The sequence below is a fragment of the Aptenodytes patagonicus genome, chromosome 1 (assembly GCF_965638725.1).
Source record: "Aptenodytes patagonicus chromosome 1, bAptPat1.pri.cur, whole genome shotgun sequence".
NCBI classification, from domain to species: domain Eukaryota; kingdom Metazoa; phylum Chordata; class Aves; order Sphenisciformes; family Spheniscidae; genus Aptenodytes; species Aptenodytes patagonicus.
The window spans coordinates 37,144,998-37,170,993 of NC_134949.1; the positions used below are offsets into that span (position 1 = coordinate 37,144,998).

The following is a 25,996-nucleotide window of genomic DNA, read 5'->3' on the forward strand; positions in this document are numbered from 1 at the left end:
GAGGGAACACTTTCTGGTAGTTGGTCGAATTTTATAAGTACATTTCCTTTGGAAGGTTTAAACTGGAATGTAGTTAGTATTTATTTCATTCATCAAAAAAACTGCACAGATTTGTTGTTACGAGGTTTGGAAAACCAGCAGGTCCTAAAAATTATTTTGATTAGTTAATCTTTGCTAATAGGATAATGACTTTTTTCCCAGTAAGAAACTGCGGAACAGAGGGGAACATATACTTTGCCTGCACATTATCCTAACATTCCACAGTTTAAACATAATGCTATTAAACAGTCCCAATTCTTTATGGACTCTTGTATTTTTTGAGGTACCAGTTGTAACCTAATCTCATAGCTAAGTTAATGTCAAGATCTCTGTTGTCTCCTATCTGCTATTTAAAATTTTTTGGAGGAAGATAGTATGTGTACTTTAGTAATAATCAAGCTGCAGAAGGCTACTGGAATTGTGAAATCTAGTGAAATAGATAATTTTTGACTGCTAGATGATTTAGGAACATCTACTAGACATTCTAGTAATCCAAATAAATATTTTGATCAGGATACGATTTTTCTTTATATTTTGAAATAAACTGTCATTTCACTAAAATAGGTGAGGACAACTGTATCAGATTGTTTTGAACAAGTTGACCTGATGCTTTCTTGAAGCATTGTGCTGTGTAGGATTATAATTATTAGGAAAATAAATGCAATCTTAAAATGACAAATACACAGAGGTAATAATATGTCTGGTGAGATGTGTTCAACTTGCCAGAACTCTGAGGTCATTGATCTAACTTCTTTCTTTCTCTTGGAAAAGTTAACTTGAGCAGTTTCAAAGTCTTTATTCTTGGCAGTCGGTATGTGCTTTATAATTTATTTATGAGGATTTGAGTAATTCCAAAAGAGAAGTCAGCTTGTGCTTTATATCACAGGAGATAAATGTTCAAAAATATTTCCACGTGGCTCTGAGATGTGCAATTCATACTTTTGCTTTAGAAGTTCTTTTAAAATATTAGAATTTTAATTTTGCTGATGGAATGAAGGAGTAAGTTTTACTTTCCCAAACTACTTTTTTGATGTGGTTCATTATGATGGATTTCTTTTTTAATATATTCTTACATAATTTTTGGTAGCAAAATGGAAGCAGACCTGGATGTAAGAAAGTTTTTGTGTATTTTGAGACTGAAGCTAACATAATGATTAGTACCAAACCAGATCTATGAAACATTATTTTTTTAGTTTCATAAAGTAAAAATCCTTGTATAGATCCTGTTGTGAGATTATTGTTATTAATGGATTATAGGAAAAATACCATAAAAGGTTTAATTTTTTCTTTGTCTTGTTATTTAATAAATAACTCTCATGCCATTTTTGCCATTCAGAATTTTATCGTGAGTCTTATGTTAAGGATAAATGTTTTGTGGTATCTTTCTAAAAATTTTGCTTTCTTCTTTCTGCATGATGGTTAGAGCTTAATGGCAATTCAGAAATTTATATGAGTGAAGAAGCATTTGTGCCCATGTTAGAGTGAGCTCTCTAGGCTCTATTGGGCATGTGTTGTAGGTGTTCATAGACTATAAAAGCAGCTTAGACATCTAGCTCACATGTAGACACTGACAATTAGATGCCTAAATTACATGTCTTAATTGGGAACAAACTTCCGTTTTTGATGAAGTAGCCAATGTTTTGTTTTTAATTTGAAAATCATGGAGCGTTTAATAAGAGAATGGTGTTGGTGAATATGGTTTATACTGTATATTTTAAAAGCAGGTTTATTTGCTTCATAGTTAAAAAAACCTGTTGAAATCAAAGCGGATTTTTAAACAGGCAGTGAACCTATGTATTCATTCACATGTATGCTGACATTTTAATTGGTTTTGATTAGGCATTTGGTGCAAGGTCAGCCTCTGTCAAACTGGACATAGAGCCTGTACCGGCTCTGAAGAGGCTGACAAAACTGTGGACTGTATATGTGTTAATATCACCCTGTAAGAACTATTACCTTATAGAAAGTTGGCATCTATAATTTATACTAGCCTATTCTTTTCATAGAAACTTGTTAGTCATGTTAATTAGTGCTTCAGTTGAAAAATATCACTAAAATATATTCTTGTAGCTTTTACCTTGACGTTTCATTCTTTTTTTCCAACTTTGTAGTGATACTTAATAATAAGCCCTCTTGAGAGCCAAACTTCAAATTGCTCAATAGAAAAAATAAAATAGATCATGTTTGCATTTTTATGTGAGAATGTATTTTTTGTCTGTTTGTGGTAAGATCTGTGCTCTAAAAATGTGTGTGAAACTTTTTCATGAACACATTTCTCTTATTACAAACAGACTAAAACACGTTGTATGACATTTAGTGTAAGAACACACATTGAACTTTCAACTGTGAGGAAATTTTTAATATCTGAAATGGTGATGAGCAGCTAAAATCTTAAAAGTTTGCATGAATCAACAACCACACCTGCAAACAGAAAAGCACTCATCGGTCAGAGTCATGCTTTCCTTTAATCTTTCAGAAATATTTTCTTCCTTTTTAATTTTATGAAGTTTATCTTAGATTTCTAGAATTACTTTTATGGGGAAAAACTTCTTAAAATGTCAGTGTGGAATGTTGTATTCATTGTGAATTTTTTTCTCCTTAAAAAAAAAAAAGTAGCTGCTCATGAAACTTGTGTTTTCTCCTGACAAAGCTTCATTTTAAGAAGCTGCCCTTTCTCACAAAAACACTGGTTGAAAAATTCACAGCCAGGTGTACGTACCCAGGATACAAACAGTCCAGTCTCATTCTTCTCCTGTTTTGTTGGTGGCATTTTGCTATTCCCCTTTGTGCCACGTGGTTTGATATGTCTCTTTGTGCCACGCTTTGTGTTGCTTTTGAATTTCGGTGCCAAGGGGAAGCAAGGCAGAAGGAGAAGGCTACCAGCCTGAGGCTGGTCACTGTTGCAGGACCAGAGAGAGCTCTGGAATGGGTAGAACCTTACAGCTTCTTACTAACCAAATGGACTCTAAATGGCCGTTTTGGATTTGGAAAGAGAAAGTCACTTGAGTGTGTAAGGGAGAAGGTGCTTGGGATTTGAGCCTCAGCCGGGGTAATTGTGGAAGTGAGCTGTGGCAGCCCAGTGTCTGTCTTCACTTGGCTTTTCCCTGTGGTGCAAGAGTAAATTCCAAATTTCCAAGACTGGAGATTGCTTTTTGTTAATAGGTATGATTAACAAATTTTGCATTGTATTCTTCAAAGTATTAAACATTGACTGCTTTCATATCTCTTTTTGAAAGCATTGAAAGAGAACAGCTCAGAGGTAGTTCAGCCTTTTCTAATGGGTTGTGGAACAAAGGAACCAAAGATCACTCAGCTGTGTCTAGCAGCCATACAGAGGCTCATGTCCCATGAAGTTGTTTCAGAGGTAAGATCAATCTTTATATAAATACATAAATATTTCAGTGTGAGAAATACAGGCCTCAAACTGAAGGTAAATGGGGTTTTTTTAGGAGGCTGTTTATATGGCAATGAACATATTCTGCAAAATATTTTACTCATATCTGTTTTTAAAAAATTGTAACTTAAAAGAAAACCTTTTTGACCATGGAAAAAGAAAAAAAAGAGGTGAAGAAACATTAGTAACTTCTAGAAGGAAATTAATGATAATTCAAAACAGCTTATTTAGTTTGCGTTCTTACACTGTAGGAACAGAACATGTAATGGTCCTTGATAAATATAATTCTTAAGGTGGCATCCACAAAATTTACTCTGTGTGATATCATTATGTATTATGTTTTTGTTACGTTACTTTTAAAAATAAGATAAAATGGATGCACATTTCCTGCAACTGTAAATGTCATGACATATTATGGTACTACATATATAGTGTGTTAAGAAGCTGGTGAAAATAATACTGTTAAAATATACCTTCAGTTGTGCTTGCATAATGTAAAATTACACTGTTTTTTCTCTGATATGAATGAATTTTGAGGGTAAAATGTCTTTGTACTGTCTCTTGTATTTCCAAGTAGAAAATGAAGTATGCGCTTTAATTTGGACTACACATTAAGAGATTTCTGCCGTCAGTTCTTTAAAAATATTTTGGGAAGCTTGTGACAATGAAATTGGCTTTGTTTTCTCAATGTAGTCCTATGGTACGGACAAAGGCAAATTCAGTTACGATATGCACTTATGAGAGTGCTATTCTTACATGTGTACACATCATATACCAGTATGTAAACATCTTAATTATTGGCAAAAAATTATTTCTTTGTAGGCTGCAGCAGGAAACATTATTAATATGCTTTGGCAACTGATGGAAAATAGTCTTGAAGAACTTAAATTGCTTCAGACAGTTCTTGTACTTTTAACAACCAATACAGTTGTGCATGATGAAGCACTGTCCAAGGTAAGAATTTGTTAGTGCCAACTATAGTACTTAAAATTTCCAAGAGGAAAAACAGGGAGAAATTTTACGTATGAAGCAGTTGGAAATAATGGAAGAGGAGGGGGCTTTTTTGATTCTGTTGTGTCCCTATTGTCTTTATATCTAGACTCTGAAAACAGGATTTCTTTTAGCTTCCTTTTCAATGTTTTTTAATTCTTCCACAATAATACATTTCTGACTTAATGGGAACTTTAAATAAAAACATTGGGCTAATGTCTGTCCTTCTCATCTGCTAAATTCATTGTATGCATGTTTTTGAAATGAAATCGGAGCACATAGCACAGTGTAAGCTCTCACTAATAAAGCAAATATTAGAAGAAGCTGCCTGCCACCCTGCCTTAAATATCTTTCAGCAGCAGTCCAGTTATTGCTCTTTCAGTCAGAACGGAACTAACTTTATTGCATAATTTTAAACGTGTACCGTTTTGGATATCATGTTTCAACTAAGACAAAAAATAAGGATTCCGATCCATTTTAATCTTAAGTTACAAGATACTTCCCTCTGAAGGAGCAACATTGTTTACCCATCTGTGAATTGTGAAGTTCCGTTTAAAGTAAGTTCCTCTTCTAGATTACATTTTACAATTTTTTCTCTTTAACCTAAGAAAGTTTTTTTGTTTTTAAACAAATCCTTCTAAGTTTCTGTCTTTATTACGCTCTACCTTCAGTGTATTGGTTTAATATCAAAGTGATTTTTTTTCTTTTGGGTGAGATAGAGAATAGAATTGAAGAATATTTTTGAAGGCATTCTCTTCTGGTGGAAGGTTTTCAGTTTTTCTTTGCTTCTGGTTTTAATGAAATAACTTCCTAGCTGGTTAAATGTATGGATATTAAAATCATTATTAATCTGCTTAACCAAGGGAAGGAAAAACATGAAAGGAAAACGAAGCTAAGTTACAAAGGTCTGCTGAAGGCAAGAAGATAATGGAAAATTTATAAAACCTATAAATGGCAGAATAGAAACTTGCTAAGGATTGAATGGTTTGTCAGTAGGTTCTTTTTTGACTTGTCAAATTATGTCAAAGACTCTTCAGCACTATCTTGTTTCTTTTGTTCCGAATAGCGCTCATTTTCCAAATGAGGTACTCTGTTCTTGGGCAGAAGCATGATTTTTGAAGTAAATAGAAATACTTTAGAAAGTGGGATTGTCAGTCATTAACTGGGTAGCAGATGTTCTTTAACGACCTGCAGTGTTGTTGTTTGATCAAGTTTGAATCTAGGCTCTAGAAGGAGACAGTTGCTGTTTAAGTCTACCATACTTTTCCCTTCTGCTTCTCATCACTTCCCTCATTTATTCTTCTTCCCCTGCCTCCATATACCCTCTCGCTCTCTCTTCCCTCCTTATTCTTAGGTTCTTGGTATCTACATCCTATTTCACTTACCTTTTTTGTGTGTGTCTTCCTTTTTTTGTTCGTCTCTCTAATGTCTAGAAACTTTCTGCTTTTGGACACTAACCACAAGAGCATGTGGGCACAGCAGTGTCAAATAAGTAGGGAAGGTCTTTCCCAGCACATCTTTCTCTTGTCTTGTATCCTGATCTAGAAGCATGCTCACATAATACAATTACTGGAGCATCTAATTGCTGTACTTCTAACAATTTCCTTAGTACACGTTAAAATCTAGTACATTTAGAAATGTATAGTCAAATTTGGGCAGGCACTGACAGGAGTAAGAAAAAAACCATTCCTGACAGCAATATCCTGTAAAATTTCTTGGTGTTGTCCGAGGCCTGAAATTACTAGAGTTTCTCAGTTAACCAAATATAAGCGTTACTTGGCATGGGTAAAATGGTGCAATGACTTGTTTGTTCCCCCCCCCCAAGATTCTTTTGAGAAATATCTGAAAGTTTGTTTTGGGTTTGTTTTTTTTTTCCATGTTGAAAGGTTCTTAAAGAAAATCAGTTTGAGCCAGCCATATATTGCATATTCATGTTTCAGCTTGACTGATTTAAATTAAGAAAGTTACTGGTAAACCATCTTGAAAAGCCCCTTAATACAGGCACTGCTGTTGTATTAACCTACAGAATCATGCACTGTCTTGTGAAAGTCCAGAGGTGTATGATTGTGTTGTAAAACTTCAAACTAACATGGGGATACCATCTGAGCAGAGTCCACAAATAATTTACAAGAAAAAGAATCAAAAGAAAATTCTGAGTCTTGTATGGCTTAGAGCATGTAGTGCTATGGCCGGGTGTGGTTGAGGTTCATGCAAGTGCAAGAACACAGAATAAGGACAAAAGAACAAGAAATACAGGTTTCACTACATATACAGATGTAAACTTTCAAAATTCATTATAAAATAAGTATTAAATTATGTGTTAGAGGTAATACAAAATCCAATGGGAAACAGTATTCAGGTCACTGCCAGCACAATGACACATTAAAATACGCACCTTAGAGAGGAATAATAGCAGTTGAGGCAACATGGTTGTGAAAGTATTGTGATTTAATGTAGGAGAGGAATGGCATTTTAGCTTTGGAGTTGACTGACCTTTCTATGATTAACCATATAATCCTAATGTCCTTTTGACATTAATATTCATACAAGTTGTTTTATGTGGTTGATTACTGTGTATTCTCTGTATGACGATTGTAGTTTTATTGGCACATCGTAATGTCTTCAGTTAATACCACTTCTAGATTACCTTTGGGGAGGATTACTAAAGAGGTTTTTGGCTAGGGTAATCCATAAAACTTATTCTGATTCTTCAAATTTAAATGATTAAAACAAGTTTTTTTTCAGGCAGCCTTTTGGCAAACTGTAGTGGAAAGCATTCCTCAATCAGCTATCTTGACTCTTAGCTAAAAGATGAAAATATATTGTTGTAAGGTGATGTTTGGTTTTTTTTCTTTCAGGCAATTGTACTTTGTTTTCGATTGCACTTCACAAAAGATAATATCACAAATAACACTGCAGCAGCTACAGTGCGACAGGTAGTTACTGTTGTATTTGAGAGAGTGGTTGCTGAAGATGAACGATACAAAGGTGGGCATACTTCTTACTCTGCTTGCTTGTATTAACCTGTCTTTTGGACACACATCAAATGTTTATCTTTTTTCAGATAAAGAAGTAGTAAAAAGTCCATAAACATTATGGAAAAAAAAAAATCACAGGCATTATTCATTTTTACTGGTTTTTATACATTTACTTGTATTCAAAGGAGGTGAAATCCCTAGCCATTGTGTCAGTCCAAGTCAGCACACCAATATATAAAACGTAGATTTTTTTTTTTTTCTTCAAGCTGTGAGAACTGGTCTTCAGCTTAGTATTGTGAAGGAATTTGAGGTAAGGGTGTCATTTAAGATGAAGGTAACTTAGATTACTGAGTGTGAAATACGTGGCAGTAGTAGTTTTGAAGAGAACATTTATTGGAAAGAAGTGCTTGGTATTGATGATCTTCGGTATTCAATCTAATGTTTATTTTTGTAGATGTGATAAGTTGCAAAAGAATTACCTGGCCACTCTCCTAGAATCTCTTTGTAAGAACACTTAATGCATACTTCATTTTCAACAGTTACTTTGTTCACAAAACTGGTTTTTGTTTTTACACAGATACTATTGACCAGCCAGTTGCTGTTCAAGGAAATAGTAACAGAAGATCTGTCAGTACACTGAAGCCATGTGCAAAAGATGCATATATGCTTTTCCAGGTAGTTGGGGAGCATATATTTATACATTTGCAGTTATGATTGGGTGCTTCTACATCTCTGTAAGAAATTTCAAAAATTTGCTGTTAGCTTATTGACGAGGTCCTTAACCAGAGCCCCCATCTTTCTTACGTGCATTTATTGTACTTGGCAATGATATGCTGTATTCCAAGGGGATGGTTGGAAAATGAAGACAAAGTGGCCTAGAAAAATGTTTTACTATAAATCTTAAATAATAGATAAGCATGCATGTCTGCATCAAATTCGAGATTCTTTTTTCATGAGCCAAACACTGCTACTATAGTTCAGTCTTGCTTCTTGTGTTTGGTATTGTATATTAATGTCGAGTATATAATGAAAAGTAGTAGTTGTATTCATCGTACCAATAAAAATTTTCTTGACTTAGCAAATTCACTGGTCTTGAGATATTTTTGAGGGCAGGAATGAACACAATTGCTACAAGGATACCAGCAAAGTTTAAAATTTCTTTTAAAAAGTTTTTTGCTTAGTAATTTATGTAAAAGAAGTATTTGCGGAAAAATTATGTTGAAATTGGAAAATTACTCATTACAAAGGAGGGAGAGAGTGTAGATTTTGTTGTAGACTCAGAAAACTTATGCCGGTACAGGACTGTGCAGAGAATGTAATTGTTATTGTATTTCTTTTTAAGGATCTTTGTCAGTTAGTTAATGCTGATGCTCCCTACTGGCTCGTGGGTATGACAGAAATGACCCGGACATTTGGCCTGGAACTTCTTGAGTCAGTCCTCAATGACTTTCCACAAGTGTTTTTACAAGTGAGTAGATCTTCCAGGGAAAATAGGAAGACTTTTGTTCACATGTGTAGTAAAATTTACACTTCATTAACTCCTCTTTAATTTAGCGTGAGTACTGCTTTTCAAAAGTACTTGTAGCTTCTACATGTTGGGGTTTTATGATAGAAAAGTACTGTGTGCTTTTTGTCCACTTTTTTCTATTTCCATACGCTTTATTTGTGTTTGTGCATTTTGTAGAGCATGTTGTACTCTGTTTCACTTTTTGTTTTGCCATTTATATCTCCTCCAAAAATGCATTTTCTTGTCTTGCATGATTTATGACAGCTCTGTAACTTAGTTTGCGGCATTGTTATTTCTACAACAACGTTAACTTCACCTCACTTGCAAAGCAGCAGGAATCATGACTATGAATTCTGTGGATCTACTGCCTGTAAATGCACCATGATCCTACAGTAACACATTTTAGCAGACGGTAGCTAAATTAAAAAACTAAATATATAATAAATTATGTATTAGCAGCCTATTTCAATTTGCAAAATACAAGAAGAGGGGTGCATGGTATGAACCCGATCATGTCATTTCATTATGCTTTTTGGTAGCTTTACAATGGTGTCTACTGTTCTTCCTTTTTGTTTCCTGAGCGTGTAATTTATACCAAGATTTACATGACTTCAGAGTGCTTGATCGTAACAGTAAATGTAAATAAGATGCATAATCAGAGCTACTGGTAGCAATTAAAGAATATCTGCTTATAATTTGTTCTGTTTTCTTTTTCAGCATCAGGAGTTCAGTTTTCTTCTTAAAGAAAGGGTATGCCCTCTTGTTATAAAGCTCTTCTCCCCAAATATCAAATTCAGGCAAGGTTCCAGCACGTCATCTTCCCCAGCACCAGTGGAAAAACCATACTTCCCCATCTGTATGCGTTTGCTGAGAGTAGTTTCTGTTTTGATTAAGCAGTTTTACAGTTTGCTGGTAAGAATATATTCAAATTTTCTTCATGCAATTCTGTTTTTCTATGTATATGCCAGTACTGTGATCAGTAGTAGTATTAACTAGTTCTTGGGAACTGTTGACATATACTGAGGGAAGAAAAGTCGAAGTATCCTTTTCCTCTTACGTGTATTTGTTTGTATGTATTCTACATGTATGATTTTATTAAACATGGGCTTGTATAAATTCTCAGAGTAGGTTAGCTGTTGTCTTTTCTGTACTTGACTGTCTTTCAATTAAGGTTTTGAGAACCTTTTGATTTTCTTATGTTGTTTGCCTGGCTTTAGATAATGTTGATTGCTGTGCCTTGTTAATAATTGCTAAGAGGCTTTTGACTTGTGCTGCCAAAGCTGTTGACAGAATGTGCATAAAAAACCACATGTTCAGCTGTTCTTACCTCCCGAATTTTAGGTATTTGCTAAAAAAGTTTTTTTTTTCAGTTTCATTTGTTTACTGTAGCACATGTAAGAACTTTACTGCAATGTCTGTGAGGAATTTAACTCCTTCAATACAATTGCATATGTGGTGTTAGCTTGGCAAAAATATTACAATTATTAGGTATGTTTTTTATATAATTTTGAGTAAATGCTTGTTGAAGCTTTTTTTTTTAGATCCTGAGCAAAACTTGCTGGGATAGGATACCTAGGATGAAACAAGTTTTTTTTGAGAAAATATTTTGTAGGAGGCTTTTTCTTTTAATTTAATGGCTATAAACTATATCTTTTAGGTAACAGAATGTGAAATCTTTCTGTCATTGCTGGTGAAGTTTCTGGATGCTGACAAACCACAGTGGCTAAGAGCTGTTGCAGTAGAATCTATTCACAGGCTTTGTGTGCAGCCTCAGTTATTAAGGTATTAAATACATTGAGTTTCACTTTTTCATAAAATTTAAGAAATCTTTCTATTTTTCTTTGGTGGAAAATGCTTCCTAAAACATTATAAATATGTAGAAACTTAAATGCAATAAACTCTTCAAGGTAATTTTTTATAAAGCATTAGGTAATGCTTATTATCCAGGAAGGGCTGAATTATAGTTATTTGAGTATTCCAAACCCTCTCTGTCTTACCAGTGTCAAAGGAGCATTTACCTAAAACTAAAGTTTATTACTCACCTAAATAATTTGCAGTTAAAACATGCTTTTAGTGTACAGTTTGGAGGGGGGAGGAAGTTGCTGTTAAAATATGCTTTTAGTTCCTAATTTGTCAAATACTTTATATGATATTTTATAAAATACTTTCCAGGTCCTTTTGTCAATCGTACGATATGAAGCAACATTCCACTAAAGTTTTCCGTGATATTGTGAATGCGCTGGGGTCCTTCATCCAGTCACTATTTCTTGTACCAAGCACAGGGAACACATCAGCGACACCAAGCCAAACTGGTAAAGCTTTGTCCTTACTATCATTTAATTTTCCAGCATTTTCTTGTAATAATAAATTCTGATTTGATTCAGTATAAACATTTGGCTTGGTACAGTTCTGTACTTCCGTGTTGATTGAGGTGAAAAGCTAGCTTGAGACAAACTAGTGTTTTCAGGTCTGGTACAACGGGTGGTTTTATCTGCCTGTATTGTGGGAAGATGTAGCCCCCAGTCAGCAGAGCAGTGCTCCTGCATTTGTATCTGCTTCTACAGTGACCAAGCTCCTTGCTTCACAACTTCTCTGAGGGAAATTCTGAGGGAATTATTTCTAATTTCTGACTATAACAAATTTGTCTGATTTCTGTCTCCTTGTGTGGGGATGTGATTTACGGCAGTGTGCAATTGAAGTAGTAAGACAGTGTGTGTTTGCTTCCTCCTGGGAGGCAATAGCTAATTCTTCTGGATGTTCAGGGACAAAACTGGACTGAGGAAGCCAAGAGGTTGGAAAGAAAGATCTGTCTTTTACAGATGATCTTTGCTTTTTCTGCAAGCTGAAAACAGTCACTTACTGAAACTGAACTTGATTGTCTTTTCTTGCAGCAAGGGTTTTGGCATTTCACTAGGTATATTTTTATTTCTGTAAGAAGAAATGGTCCTCCTGTTAACGCCTTTGCAGGTGTTTATGTCCAAGTTAAGGCTTTTTACTTCTTCCCGTGGTTCTGGAAGCAGAGGCCTCAGCAACAACATAAAAATAATTTCTAAGGGTGTCTTTTGACATGCCTTCTTAAAAGAGATAATAAACAGATAATCAAAGTATAATTATTATCTATCATATCTACTATTAAATTAATCAACATTAAAAAGTCTGGTTTTAGACTTACACCTTCCAGGTTCACTCGTGAAGTCTTAATTCCAAGTTGGTGTTAGCACTGATAATGTGAAGAAATTTGTGTTAATAGCTGTCTGTATGGAAGCTGACAGAGCACTTCTATTAGTATTATTTCTGGGTTAGTTTAATCCACTTAAGGTAAATCAGAAAAGTACTTTTTGTCGCATAACACGCACATAGGAGAAGCCATTCTAAAACACTCATTCTCCTGAAAACTTAAATTTTGCCTTCATGTGAAACAGCACATGAAGGGCCATACCCTTAGTACTGTCGCTATTTCTCTGGCTTATTGTTCCAGTATGTTTTCTCCTTTACCTTTTCACTTCTTCTTTCTGCCTGGGTGTTTCTCATGTCTCTCTCATGCATTTCTCTTTCTGCCTCTTTTCCTCCTATGGCCATGTCTAACATGCAAAGAGCAGATCAACGCAACCTAATTTTCGAACTAAGTCTTCTGATCATAACGATAGTCCTGTCGTAGCAGGCTGTCTTACACACCTGTAGCTGGCTTTAGAGCCTCAGTTTTGCAACAAGGTAGCTGTTTCATTTCAAGTTGAAAGCTGCATCTGCCTAAGTTTTGTGTCACTTTTATTATACTGGTGTAATGTAAGCCTTTTTACCACTTTAAGGAGTTATGTTGATATAAAAATAGTTGTATATGTCTGACTGCTCGGTGGGATCACAGAAAATGACACCAGTGTCACTGTGTGTGTGTGAGTGGCAGCATTTGGTTAACCATTTCTGTCTAGCAGTATGATTTTGTTGTTTCAGTCTGTTAAGCTTTACTGTGTTAAAGTGTATAGATAGGCTTCTGTGTGTATTCATATTGCCTAAATTAGTCTCTCTACATATTAAAAGTGAGCACACCAAAATGGTAGTTGTTATACTGAGGTATTAGGTGCTGTGAGTTGCCTTCTTGGGGACTCTGCCCTTCTCTCCCCATTGTCTGTACAGAGAGAGTCTGAACTTGTGGTACCTACTCCTAGTAAGTATAGACCTCCTTCTATATGTAGGAAGTGTATATATACGGAATCCCGTGTCCTTTTATCTGCTTTTTTTGGCTTCTTAAATTGGAACCAAAATTTGTTCCCTCCTAGGTGTTGGTTGGCACGTTGTCAGCTCTTCCCTGATGTGGTTTTTCTTCTTCTACCTTGGCATGGAACAGATTGAAACATTGCAGTTCTCTTTGAGTTTCTTCTTGTGGCTTTTGCATTTCTGAAATCTTTAAAGTTTGTGATGATCTTTGTTCTTGGAATGATTAACCTCTCTTTCTTGCTACTGAGTTCTAGATGCAACTATTCAAATAATCTTTAACTTTTAAATATCTGTCTAACTCTTCATTAAAATATATATTGTTTTACCGAGACTGCCTAAGTTTAGTTGGTTCACAGGATGTTATGAATGCTGCTATACCTTTCACAGAAACATTTTATTCTGACTGAAAATAAGGCAGTTGGCATCAATCAACTGTACCTTTTAAACTAATTGCTTTGCACATAAGATCGTGTTTTAGACAGTAGAGAGAGCTCAAAAATAGGTTTTTGTGTTGGTGGTGGTTTTTACTATCGAGCAGGGCATCTCAGATTAATCCATGTATCTCAACTCAAAAATTAAATGTAGAAAAAGGATGTTTGCTGATCACTAAAATTAGATTGGTTAATTTCATCACTTCATTTTTCTGAACAGGAAGCAATGCATCGGGGAATACTGGCTCAGCACAAACTAACCCGGGAGTGCTTGGAATGGGAGGAGGTGCAACTGTATTACCTGCCTTTGAGTACAGAGGCACTTGGATACCTATCCTGAATGTAACGGTACAAGGCAGTGCTAAAGCTACCTAGTAAGTACCTCTATCTTTTTGAAAATGTATATAACAAGTATTTTTATTTCCAACTTGATGGTTTAAGGATTTTTTTTTTTAATTAGTGAATATTGAGGTCTTCATTTCACTGGCGTTGAGGTATATTATGGATTTTCTTTTTGTTGGTGCTGTGAGGTGTCCTGATTTTTTGCTATTTTGTCTGAATGCTCTGGATTCTCATCCAGATATCCCCTATGGCTTTAGCATCTGTTGGATTTTTTTTTTTCCTACCATATTGTTGCTGTATTAACTCTTCACTTTTAGGCCTCGCTACAGTATATAACAATTTTAGAATATCTTTTGCTGGGTTGTGTAATGGCAAACATAGAATCATAGAATCATTGAGGTTGGAAAAGACCTCTAAAATCATCGAGTCCAACCATCAACACAACACCACCATGCCCACTAAACCATGTCCCTAAGTGCCTCATCTACTCGTCTTTTAAATACTTCCAGGGATGGGGACTCAACCACTTCCCTGGGCAGCCTGTTCCAATGTTTCACCACTCTTTCAGTAAAGAAATTTTTCCTCATATCCAATCTAAACCTCCCCTGGCGCAACTTGAGCAAATAGGACATCAGTGGGAGTGAAAAATAGCTTTCTTACACCAGCTTTACTGTATTTACAGTTTTTATTGAATAGGATATACCTATATACAAAGGTTAGACTGTGAATGCTTCTTAGAATGACCAATTATTTTGTCATGACTTTGTATAATGGAGATTGTGTTCTCAGTTTAGAGCAGTAAATACTATGTTACTTTTGAAATAGTGGAAGTTTTTTCATGTTAGTCATGACCATTAAGGATCAGTCTCTTCCGAACTGGAAATTATTTGTACAGCCCATGAAGTTTTGGCATACTAATACTCAGTGAAATCAGCAAATAGCCTGGTTCTCAATACTTTTTTTAAGGTAGAAACTCCTTTATCTGCCTTTGAGACGCAGAAGGACAAATTCATCCTCAGATTTCAGTAGTTCAACATGTATGTGTTGACTTGACTTTTTGTTCTGGCAGTGGCCGTGAATGTTATTTTAGGTTACCTGACTGTTCTCGGGAAATGCAAATTTTTAAGAAAAGTGGATGAAAGCTAGTTCATGCTTTGGCCAGCTACTACAACCTCCTGCTTTTCTTCCTTTTCTTTTTTCTTACTTTCCATTCTTAACTGGCTCAAGAACATTGCAGCCACGATCATAGTCTCCTGTGCTGCTCTGAACTTGCTTGTGTCTTACCTTTGGATCCCTCCAGTGATTCCATGATTCCCTCTGAGTAATTTTTGCATTCTTTTTTTCTTCTGTGTAAGATTATGGAATTGTCACTGGCACGTCTTGTCAGCAGTTTTTCTCCTATCTTGTACTTTTGTCTGTAGTCCCTGCATGTAAGGAGATGACGAACTGTAACTGTAGATTTGGGTCACATCCTAGCATTGAGTCTGCTGCCATTAGATTTTCATACAATGGCCACATCTTATACTTTTACACAATGATTTAATTGGATATATGAACTGTGAACAGAGCTAGCAGAGGTCTTTTTGCCAGTGTGGGCCTGACTCTTCCCAGACCACTATGCCTTGTCTTTTTCTTTATATGAGGAAGTAAGCGGTTTTTAAGAGGAATAGACAAAGACCATTCAAGATTTTTCATGGCTATTCCCAGGTAACTGTAACAACTCACTCCATTTATTCAGTAGTTTGCTTTCCCGTCTTTGATGGTATGAAAGTACATGACCTCTACCTCACAGATACGTTGTAACTATAAAACCCATTAATAATTTTAATTAGAGCCATATATATACACACACTTATTTGTAGATAGAGGGTGAAATGCTGACCATTTGATTTACCTATACTGCCTATGCCCCCAGATATCTAGGGCAGCCATCTCCAGGAAATTAGAGGTAATAACTGAAGTGTTGTATGTTTGAGAGAAGGAAAATCCCTTGTGCAGAAGAGAGTGGTGACACTACAGTATAAAACTGTCTTTGGTATATTGTAGCTGCAATACCTAGCCTTTTTAAGAGTAGTTTGTAGAGCAAATGATGAAATAGTGGTTGTTGGTGTAGCAGATAGTTTTTGTAACAGACGTCACTCCTTGTGTAGACGCTGCTGCTGTGGCAGCTACAACCTGTTTCCTGTTGGATTTGTAACTCAGGAGTTCTGTATGTGCTCTTAAGGTAAAATATGAAGCAAAGTGGCAATGAGGCTGCAGTTCCAGCACAGTGATGTTTTTTAATTGCATGGTTTTCATTAATGAATCATGTAGGCATTTCCTCTTTGTACAAATAACTTCCATTGTTTACCTATGCATGTAGGTGATGAATATTTTGTCATATATTATCTAGCTATGACAGGCTTTTCCGGTCATGTGGATTCAAAGATAACGATAATGGAACATCTGACTTGTTCTCAATTTGTTAGAACTATATTCACACTGTCATGACTTTCTGACCTATTTCCTCTGTTGTTCCTATGTACTTCTGTTCTTCTGAATAGGTTCTGCTCCAGTGGCTTTAAGTAAAATAATAAAAGTAGAATAATTCATTCAGTGATGCTTATATGTGTTAATTTTTAAAAATATTTATTTGCAGATCTAAATACTGTCCTCAGGGTTTGTACCCTTTCATCTACTATTTTATTTATTGACTCATTTACTCTTAATGACTTAATCAAGAAGGTTATTTTCTTGAGTTGCTATAAATCTTGAAGGATGGTATTTGGAGTCTGTTTGTACTTAACATTCATTTTGGAATCTTGTTTTTTATTATTGTTTTTAATCACAGTGGTACCATTACACACTTACTTGTCATGCTTTCAACTTTTCAGTTTGGAAATGCTGGACAAAGTAGAGCCACCTACGATTCCTGAAGGCTATGCCATGTCTGTGGCATTTCACTGTTTACTGGATCTTGTCCGTGGTATCACTACCATGATTGAAGGAGAGTTGGGAGAGGCAGAAACAGTCAGTCAAACCGCAACAGAGACAACTTCATTACCAGCACAGTCTTCAGAGCAGCAAGACTTGCAGTCTGTATCTGACCAATCAGAGAAAGAACTAGGTATATAAAATACAGCCGTTTTACATAAAGCAGGATTGAAATAGTCCAGGCTTTGTTGCTTAAATTTATTGTTTCTAAATTGTATATAAAAACTTTTAATGAAGTGGGTTTTTGGTATTTTTTTGTAACGGAACAGCAATAGTTTCTAAAAAAAATACTTGATGTACTCCTTCTGCCCTATAGCACCTTAGCCATAGACTCCTTACGGTGCATTAATACTTCTACATGTATGTACGTGGGATGTGAGGGAGAGATAACAGGCATTCTGTTCTCCAGAACTACTATTCTGCTTTCCTGTGTCCTTAATTCTGCGTAACACTGAGATCCAAGGTCACAAGAGACTACCTGACTGAAAGAAATGTGGCAGTTAGGACAACATTAAAAGAAAAATGTATTTCCAGTAACAAGACTAAAAGGTGTTTTAATGGAGAGATTTTAAATAAGGTGGAAGTAGTTAGGGAAGAACTTCTTTAAAAGCAGAAGTAATAGGAACTGAGGCTTGTATTTGTGCAACATATGAGGAGTCTGTATATGTACGTCCAGAAAGACATGGCTCTCGGCTTGTCTACCAGGAGGCTGAGACTGTAGTGCTGAAGTTTGTACCGAGGCATCGACGCAGCAGGAGGGAGAGGAAAGGGGTTTGTGCCGAGCACTGCCCGCGGCCTCGGGGATGTGGAGCTCTCCGTGGTGCTGCAGCCAACGCCGGCTGAGCCCAGGGGCATGGCAGGGCGTGGGAGAGGGAGGGAGGCGTGGAAACGGTACGGGCAGATTGTAGGTCTGTTAGACCTGGGTTTTTTTCCCCTCTATTAAAGAAATGAAAAAAATATGGAGAATTATAAATACCACGGGAGAGTGTTTTTCCTTCACTGCAAAATTTCAGTGAGTTTCTTGCCCCACATTTATGCTCTTCTGAATGTTTATTTTTACAGACAAAGATTAAAAATAGTTATATATACCTTTGTAAGTTTGGGGTTTTTTTGTGTAATTTAGAATAAGCATTGCCTTGGTGACATTTTTTACTTTAGCAACGTTACTTTAAATGCGACTGTTTAAATGGTACTGGTGTGAGTGTGTTTGTCTATACACAAGCGTGGTTTTATATGTACGTTTACACAGACACACTTTAAAAGATGCAGTGGGAAGCATTTTGTTTGTGATATAACTGAAAGTTATTAAGTAAAATATTGTGTTTCTGCTATAAACAAGTTATATGTATTTCTTTCAAGTTAGCAGAGCTGTCTGGGAAGAAATGGTGAACGCTTGTTGGTGTGGTCTTCTGGCTGCTTTATCCCTCCTACTTGATGCAAGGTATTTGGTCTTTCATTTCTCTTGATTTTTCAAAGATGACATTCCCAGCTATATTTTGAACTGACTTTTGATACCGGTCAAGTTGACAGTTGTATGAGAGCGGGCTGTTCATGGCACCTGAGCAGACAGGTTTGTGAGTTAGTGATGGCTAGACTGAGTGAGGATCTGTTAAGACTAAATGACACAGAAGTCTCCAGAAGTCTAGCATCAACCTTTAATATATTTCAATATAGAACAATTAATTAAATTTTCAAAAGCTTGCATTTAAACTATTTAAATTATTTTTATTCCATTTTACTTTGACTAAATGTTTCAACACATTGAAGTGATTCTACCCATGTCCTGATTGATTACTGTTGATTAGAGACTAAATAATGTCTCAGTACTTGTTAGTACTACGCAGTCTTTGAAGTGGAAAAGCTGTTTACTAGGCAATAACTTTGGTAACTTATTTGTCTCTTTCAAAGAGTCTTTTGTTATCAAACACCATTTTCTGAAATTACTGTTAAATACCTCCTCATAGTCTCCTTTGCCCAAGTCATTCAGAACTAAAGACCGATTTTATAGGAAATGGTTCTGAAGAATTTTGTTGATTGGTTATGCTTGCTTTTCAGTATTTATAGTGTTGACAGGTTTAAAGTATATGTTCTCATTGCTTTCAGTTTTGGTTAGCTGCCTACTTCTGTGCCGTGGATTAATGCTTACTAAACGATGTGTACTTTTTCAGTACTGATGAAGCTGCCACTGAAAATATTCTAAAAGCAGAATTGACCATGGCTGCACTTTGTGGAAGACTGGGTCTTGTAACATCCAGAGATGCCTTTATCACTGCCATTTGCAAAGGATCCTTGCCTCCTCACTATGCCCTTACTGTATTAAACAGCACAACTGCAGCTCTGTCCAGCAAATGTAAGTCTATAGGTTTTCCATAATTGTGTTTCCATGTATTGTCCTCTAAACCCAAATTTTCTCAGGATGTGATTGCAAAGACGTGCAACTGTAGTATTTGGCTATACTAAATTACGTTAGAATCCTCAGACAGGATCTAGACCACCTGCTTTCCAGAACTGGTTAGGCTTGCAGCATCTGCTGGGTATCATTCTAGTCAACCTAAAACTTCCTGAATGCTTAGCACATGTCAGAAGTTCATATTCTAAGGAGATCTGTCTATCATCCTAAAGATCTGTTAGGATATGTAATTAAGGCATTCAAATTCTGAAAAGGTCTCTGGGCATCTCAGATACTTAAGAGCTGGCTAGAACATCCTGCATTTGTGGTGTACTACAGTCTTTTCTACAGTTGTCTAGTGATGGTAGTACTTACTGCGTAAATGGAAGATCGTAAGTTCTGGGCTCTGTTCAACTTAAAAGAAGTTGAATTAATACGTCCCACATCCTGAGAGAATGTTGTAATTCATGGGATATGCCAGTTGAGGATGTACTCTGTTTCTAATTTTGAAAATGAATTACTATGTACCGAGAAATGCAACTTACCTGGAGAATATGCAGATGGATCTAACATTAGACCTCTTAATATTAAAAAAAAAAATACCTTACTCTGGGAACAAGGACCAGCACCTTTACTCCAGCCCACAAGCTAAGTGTATTATTAGATTGTAAGTCTGTGAAGCAGTACGCGTGACTGAGCTACACGAATCTCTATGGAAATGAAGCAGTGAACTTGAGTTATTTTATATAGGTTACTCTTCTTTTTACAGGTGAGTTATAAAATGGGTGTCCTGAAGTCCTGTACTGGAAAAACATCACATCATTGCATTTATGACACCTTCATTTTCTGAGTGCACTAGTACAATGGAAGCACACAGTGATACCATTTACACACAATTACCACAGATAACTGAGTTGAGACATAGTCTAATGCTCATATCTTAGCGCATATATTTCAGACTCGACATAAAATGTATTAATGCATTGCAAGCAATATCTAATAGTTAGTGACAGGGAGTAATTACTGGTTCCTTTAACTCCGTAAGCCAATGACATAATCTAAATATAACTAAAGGTCTCAAAGTGAGCTACCTTAAAGCTAATACTGTGAAAAAATTCTCTGGAGTGTGTTTGCCAGAAGGTGGTTGTTACTACAAGTATGTACTGGATTTTAAATTTAGATTTTTTTCTTTTCAATTTTCCTCTAGCATATTCCATTCAGGGACAGAATGTTCAAATGATCAGTCCCTCAAGCGAGTCTCATCAGCAGGTTGTAGCAGTAGGGCAACCGTTAGCTCTTCAGCCACAGGGAACAGTAATGGTAAGTACAACTTGTAAGTGATCTCATCCTGCTTAACTGCTTCTTTCTGCATAGAATCTCAATGTGTCTCAAAAATAGGCAACAGATAACCGTTATTTGTAAGAATGCTCTTTATCTGAAATATTATCCTAAGCTTTTAATTTGGAACAGCCCCGGACAGCGAAGTTCTCTAACTGTAAAGAAGACTTACTTTTGTTTTTTATCTGACTCTTAGCTCAGCAGCTCCCATCCATTCCATTTGAAAACCTCTAGGTCTCAGCTCTGTTATGTGCCTGTGTGTGTGAAGGTTCACTTACATGTTTTTTTTTAAGATAGACTGTGATTTTGTGGAGAAGATGCACTTAAAGCTGGAGTACTTGAACTTGTGTCTTTGATAATAATGTGAAACTGGGAGGAGAGGGCAGTGATCAAATCATATTCAACCCCAGCAAGACAAGACTGAGAGAAGAAGGAGAGATACTGAACTATTTCTCTAAAAAAGATACATTGCAGCAGTGCAAGCAAAATGTAATCTTTAAGCTATTTAGTAAAAAATTGCAAGTTTCCTAGAAACACTATTATTGTAGAATAACAAAAATTGTGTGGGTTTTTTTTTTTGTTGTTGTTTTTTTTTTAGCTGACTTCAAAAAATATCCAGTGTATGAGGACATTACTCAACTTAGCTCACTGCCACGGAGCCGTTCTTGGTACATCGTGGCAACTTGTCCTGGCTACTCTTCAGGTATAATAGGAAATATTTATGCCTTGCTTTTTTGCCATGATTTGGTTTTGAGTTTTTATGTGAGCAATAGAAGAAGCTTTGATTTTACTCATGGTGTACTTTGAATTGCCTTGAGTAAGTACTGTAGCATTTCCCTTCAATTCTGTTTGGCTGGAAGGCTGCCGGCTAGCTTGAGTACAATGTTAGTTTCCTCTCTGCCTGAAAAGGCTTTTCTGCTGAAAATGATCTTTTTGTATTTCAGCATCTTGTGTGGATTCTGGGACTGAAGCCTGGTGTTGGGGGTGCATTAAAACCTGGAAGAGCTGTAGAAGGGCCCAGCACAGTAAGCATGATTGTTCATTTTACAGTTACTGATTATGCAGTATTTTCTATTGCAATCTATAAGACATGTTTCTGTCTCTTTTTCAAGGTTCTGACTACAGCAGTTATGACTGATCTGCCAGTTATATCCAACATACTTTCAAGGCTTTTTGAAAGCTCACAGTAAGAAACCTTATCTTATAATTAAAATAATGTGTGTATATCAAACTTGGCAGTGTTTTGATAGCTGTTATTTTTCAGGTACCTTGACGATGTATCTTTACATCACTTAATAAACGCCCTTTGCTCCTTGTCTCTGGAAGCCATGGATATGGCCTATGGAAACAATAAGGTATAAAAAGAGTTCTTTATTTTCTTTTTAGATGTTTTGTGAAACAGGCAGAAGACGCGTACATTTATCCTTTAAGCTAACTATTTCTAATATTAAGACAGTAATACATTTGATACTCTAGACTCAAAAATAAATTATGAACCAGAGAATGTCTTGTTTATAATGGTTCATACAGTTACTAAATTCTCTGAACATTCTCATTGTGTTCCTGCTGTGGTTTTTGGTAACTAAGGAATGTCATGTGTTTCCATTAATCAGATTGTGGGCGGATAAAACTTTTAAAAGCCCTTGTAATTTCAGAGGTTAGGGATTCTGAATAGCACAGTATGTTCTGTGAGGTGCTCATTTTCATTTCGGTTTCCTTTTATAATATACTTCAGAAAAAGCCTGACAATTTAGATATTAAAAAAACCAAACCGATAATTCATATTTACTTGGGAAAATGATAGTGTTCCTGTCAGCCTCAGTAAACAAACTTTAGCCCAGAAAGGTTAAAGAGCCTGTGATTGAATAAGATTGAGTATATATTCTCCTAGTCATAATCTAATCCCAGAGGAGAGTTTCTGAAAGTTTTTCCTTGATCTATTACACTAGAGATAATGATGACAGAAAATATGCTTTATAATATTTGACAATTACAGCAACAGAGAATGAATTAAAATAAGCAAAGTTTGTGTTTAAAATCAGTTGAAAATTAGAATAAAAAATCAGCAGAAATGGGAACAGAGAATAATTCCAGCGCGACAGTCATTTTGATTATATGTTGATTTAAAAAAAAAAAAGCAGCTTATCACAAATATTTGCATATGTATTTGATGAACGGGAAATTTATCATATTCCTGCAGGGCATTTATGAAGCCGATGGAAGATAAAGCATAAGATTCTGAAAAGAAATACTCTGTTGTTTGTTCATATATAATTTTAACTTTAAAAGTTGTGATGGGAAAAAGGTTATTTTGCTAGTAAAATATGTTATAAAACTGCTTGGAGGGAGGACTATGTAAAAATGAGAGTTTTGAAAGGAATATCAGTGCTCTGGTTGTTGTCAAACTTGGAGAAAGCTATACGAAAAATTATGAAACAAGTATTCTTCGTGCTATGCTGTTGCTACCCTCTTGTGGCTTCTCATGAGGTACTGCAGATGCTGTGGAAACTTCCCAGCCATGCTACCTAAGCTGTTGTGACAGCGTTCACAGCCTACAAAACACAGTACTTCAGTGAGATTAGTCGCACCTTAATTTATAAATTATAATGTAGCAAAAGGCTCTGAGCTTATCTGAGTTACCTCAAAGTCATGTGTTCAAATTCCATTTTATTAAGGAACCATCGCTTTTTGCTGTTGCTAAATTACTGGAAACAGGACTAGTTAACATGCACAGGATTGAGATTCTTTGGAGACCTCTGACTGGTCATCTTCTGGAGGTAACTAATTGCTTTTATCAGTTGTACTAGAACTTAGTTTGTATTAATAAAGATCTTGTGGAAATGCATTTTTAAAGTGTAATTTTTAAAAAAAATCTAAATTGTATTTACACGTGCTGGTTTACGCGCTTTGTTTTTGCAATTTGAATGCATCACAGTTTGAATTTAAAAGTGAATTTATATATATAAATTCCAATATTTTAATATCTCTTATTGACTTTGTCTTTATGGTGCCGTCAGTCTTTATACATTTTAAACATGACAATGTTTAAAATGATCAATTTATTATATTTCATGTATGTGTTATAATTAAGGTAACACAAACAGGTTTCACTTTGGATTCACATAGTACAAATATCTAGGAAGATTTTAAGATATGTTTTTGTGTCCTTACCAGATAGATTTGAAGCCATTAGATTTACTAACAAAGGGGTTTTTGTTTTAAAAGTGTTTAAGCTAACATTTTGAATGGTCTCTTTAAGTTTTTTACTGTATAAATAAAAAAATAGGTGTCATAATCCTATTTCAATTTCTTAAGTATTTTAACTTCAACATGAAAAAATATGCTCCATCAAGGAAAAAGAATATTAAATTTTGAATTTGAAACTAAAAACAGGTGACGGAATGTAATTATAAAGTTTTAATTCTCTACACAGATATGTAGAAGAGTGAAATGCAAGAACAGGGTTCGATTTAAAGTGGGTAAAGGAGAAAGCTTTTCTTCCTCATTTTCCAGAAAATATCAGACGCTTCCTTAGAACCAGTGCATTATTTCAAACAGTATTAAGGATTGGCCATCTCTAACCTTATTTATGGAGATCATCTCCACATAAATCTTTCATTTAGGAGAAGAAATTTGGATACTTAAGGGTTTAAAGACTTAAAGTGCAGGCATCTCTTTCTCTTGTCTTTTTTTCCCCTCCAAGACAGTAAGGTTCACCATCCACATCTTGAGACTCTCTGTTTTCATCTAGTAAGCAGTCTGTTTCAGTCTGATATCCATTGTGGGTATTTGCCACTGTTTTGTATGAAATACACAGTCTGTTTTAATTTCTTTTAAAGTACTGCCTTATTTCCTTTTAAACCTAAGTCGTCGAGGTACAATAAGGAAGGAGAAAACACCAGCTGCAAATTCAATTAAACACAACCTGAGGGAAGAATTCGTTCCCTGTCTCTGGAACTGATTATCTGGTCAGATTCAGAGCATCATGAAGCGGTTCAAATTCTCTCTTTTTTTTATATGAGGTAACAAAAAACTAAGTAACTCAGGAGAGTAACTATTTCTTGTCTGCATTTTTTAACATTAAGCTAGATCTTGTGCATCGTCCTCCTTTTCAGTTTGGCTGGTGGCTGATAAGGGAATGGTCCACCAACCAAAACCATCAGCCTTCCTTATGATCCTGCCTTGGACTTTGATTCTGGATTCTCATATCGTCTGAGCTAGGGCTGGAAGGGTGGGTGGAAATAATTACGTAGAGGTCAATTAAACTGTAGACTTATCTTATTTGTTTGAGGGTAATGTACCAGATACGGGAGTACAGTTCATATGAGGTATCTATGCAATGGATTTGCACAATGTTTTTAATTTTTCTGTTCTAAAAAAAGCAATTAGCAAAACTATTAGATTTTGATTATTAGGAGACAAAGAAATGAAGACACGCATTTGAAACTTAAGCTTGAAATATCGTTCGCTATTATTTTGTCAAGTTTTTGAAACAATGGAGTGTAAGGCTTATTTTACATTCACTATGTAGTTACTTTTCGTATTTGAGACTATAGAAGAGCGGACACTTTCTGTGTTGGCTACAGTCATGCTTCCTCACTTGATTATGTTAAGCAGTGTGTGAAAGATGAAACTTTGAATTTTATAGTAGCTTAAGGCTAAGTTAAACCTGAGAGTTTCAGGCATTCATTGAAGACTTGTTTGGTGCTTTTTAATCCATCAGTATCTGAATTAGCAGTTAGTATATTAATTTTTGGAAAATGTATTGGCTTGAACTGCTGTGGTTTTCATTATGTTTCCTTCTGTGTCTTTCACTGCTTCCTATTGCTTCCTTATTCAGAAGGTATGTCTGTCCAAAAGATAAACATTTTTTTACTATTAAACCTAATTTTATCATCTAGAGATTTATTGTATTGTTGTAAAAAAAATTATTATACTATTGTATATAAATTCTAGTAGAATTAAAATATCAATTTTTTATATATTACATATATTCAAATCTTGGTTAAATAAAAGTGACTTTAAACAAAACTTTGCTGTGTTTTCAGGTCTGTCAGCATCCAAACTCCAGAATGCGAGAATGGGGAGCAGAAGCTTTAACTTCTCTCATTAAAGCAGGACTGACATTCAGCCATGATCCTCCATTATCTCAAAATCAGGTAAAGTAAGTTTAAGAGCAGCTGCTTTCCTCCTTTTCTGGAACTTAAAATGAACATGAAATCAAAATCTTCCCTAGAGGAAGTTTTCTACAGTTCAGTGAATAGGAGGCATTCATAAAGCAACTTTACTATTGAGTTTATAAAGCCTACAGTTGTAACATTCAGATGTAACTATTAAGATTCACCTCATGCATTCTAATGAACTACCCTCCTTCCTTTTTCAAATGCATAACGAAGAGTAGTG

The 25,996-nt window shown here is 35.5% G+C and overlaps 1 protein-coding gene across 3 annotated transcripts in view; it reads left to right on the forward strand.

Moving 5' to 3' along the window:
* MON2 (MON2 regulator of endosome-to-Golgi trafficking) overlaps positions 1–25,996 on the forward strand; it is an 81,697-nt gene that overhangs the window by 17,334 nt on the left and 38,367 nt on the right. For all 3 annotated transcript variants that reach the window (XM_076332032.1, XM_076332042.1, XM_076332052.1), the window contains exons 3-21: positions 3,276–3,403; positions 4,256–4,387; positions 7,282–7,411; positions 7,979–8,076; positions 8,744–8,869; positions 9,626–9,820; positions 10,566–10,690; positions 11,081–11,220; positions 13,772–13,925; positions 16,767–16,999; positions 18,226–18,307; positions 19,035–19,216; positions 20,463–20,575; positions 21,192–21,296; positions 21,538–21,618; positions 21,706–21,779; positions 21,858–21,948; positions 23,269–23,370; positions 25,642–25,752. In XM_076332032.1, the coding sequence (XP_076188147.1) occupies positions 3,276–3,403; positions 4,256–4,387; positions 7,282–7,411; positions 7,979–8,076; positions 8,744–8,869; positions 9,626–9,820; positions 10,566–10,690; positions 11,081–11,220; positions 13,772–13,925; positions 16,767–16,999; positions 18,226–18,307; positions 19,035–19,216; positions 20,463–20,575; positions 21,192–21,296; positions 21,538–21,618; positions 21,706–21,779; positions 21,858–21,948; positions 23,269–23,370; positions 25,642–25,752 (2,402 nt within the window). The remainder of the gene's footprint in view (positions 1–3,275; positions 3,404–4,255; positions 4,388–7,281; positions 7,412–7,978; positions 8,077–8,743; positions 8,870–9,625; positions 9,821–10,565; positions 10,691–11,080; positions 11,221–13,771; positions 13,926–16,766; positions 17,000–18,225; positions 18,308–19,034; positions 19,217–20,462; positions 20,576–21,191; positions 21,297–21,537; positions 21,619–21,705; positions 21,780–21,857; positions 21,949–23,268; positions 23,371–25,641; positions 25,753–25,996) is intronic.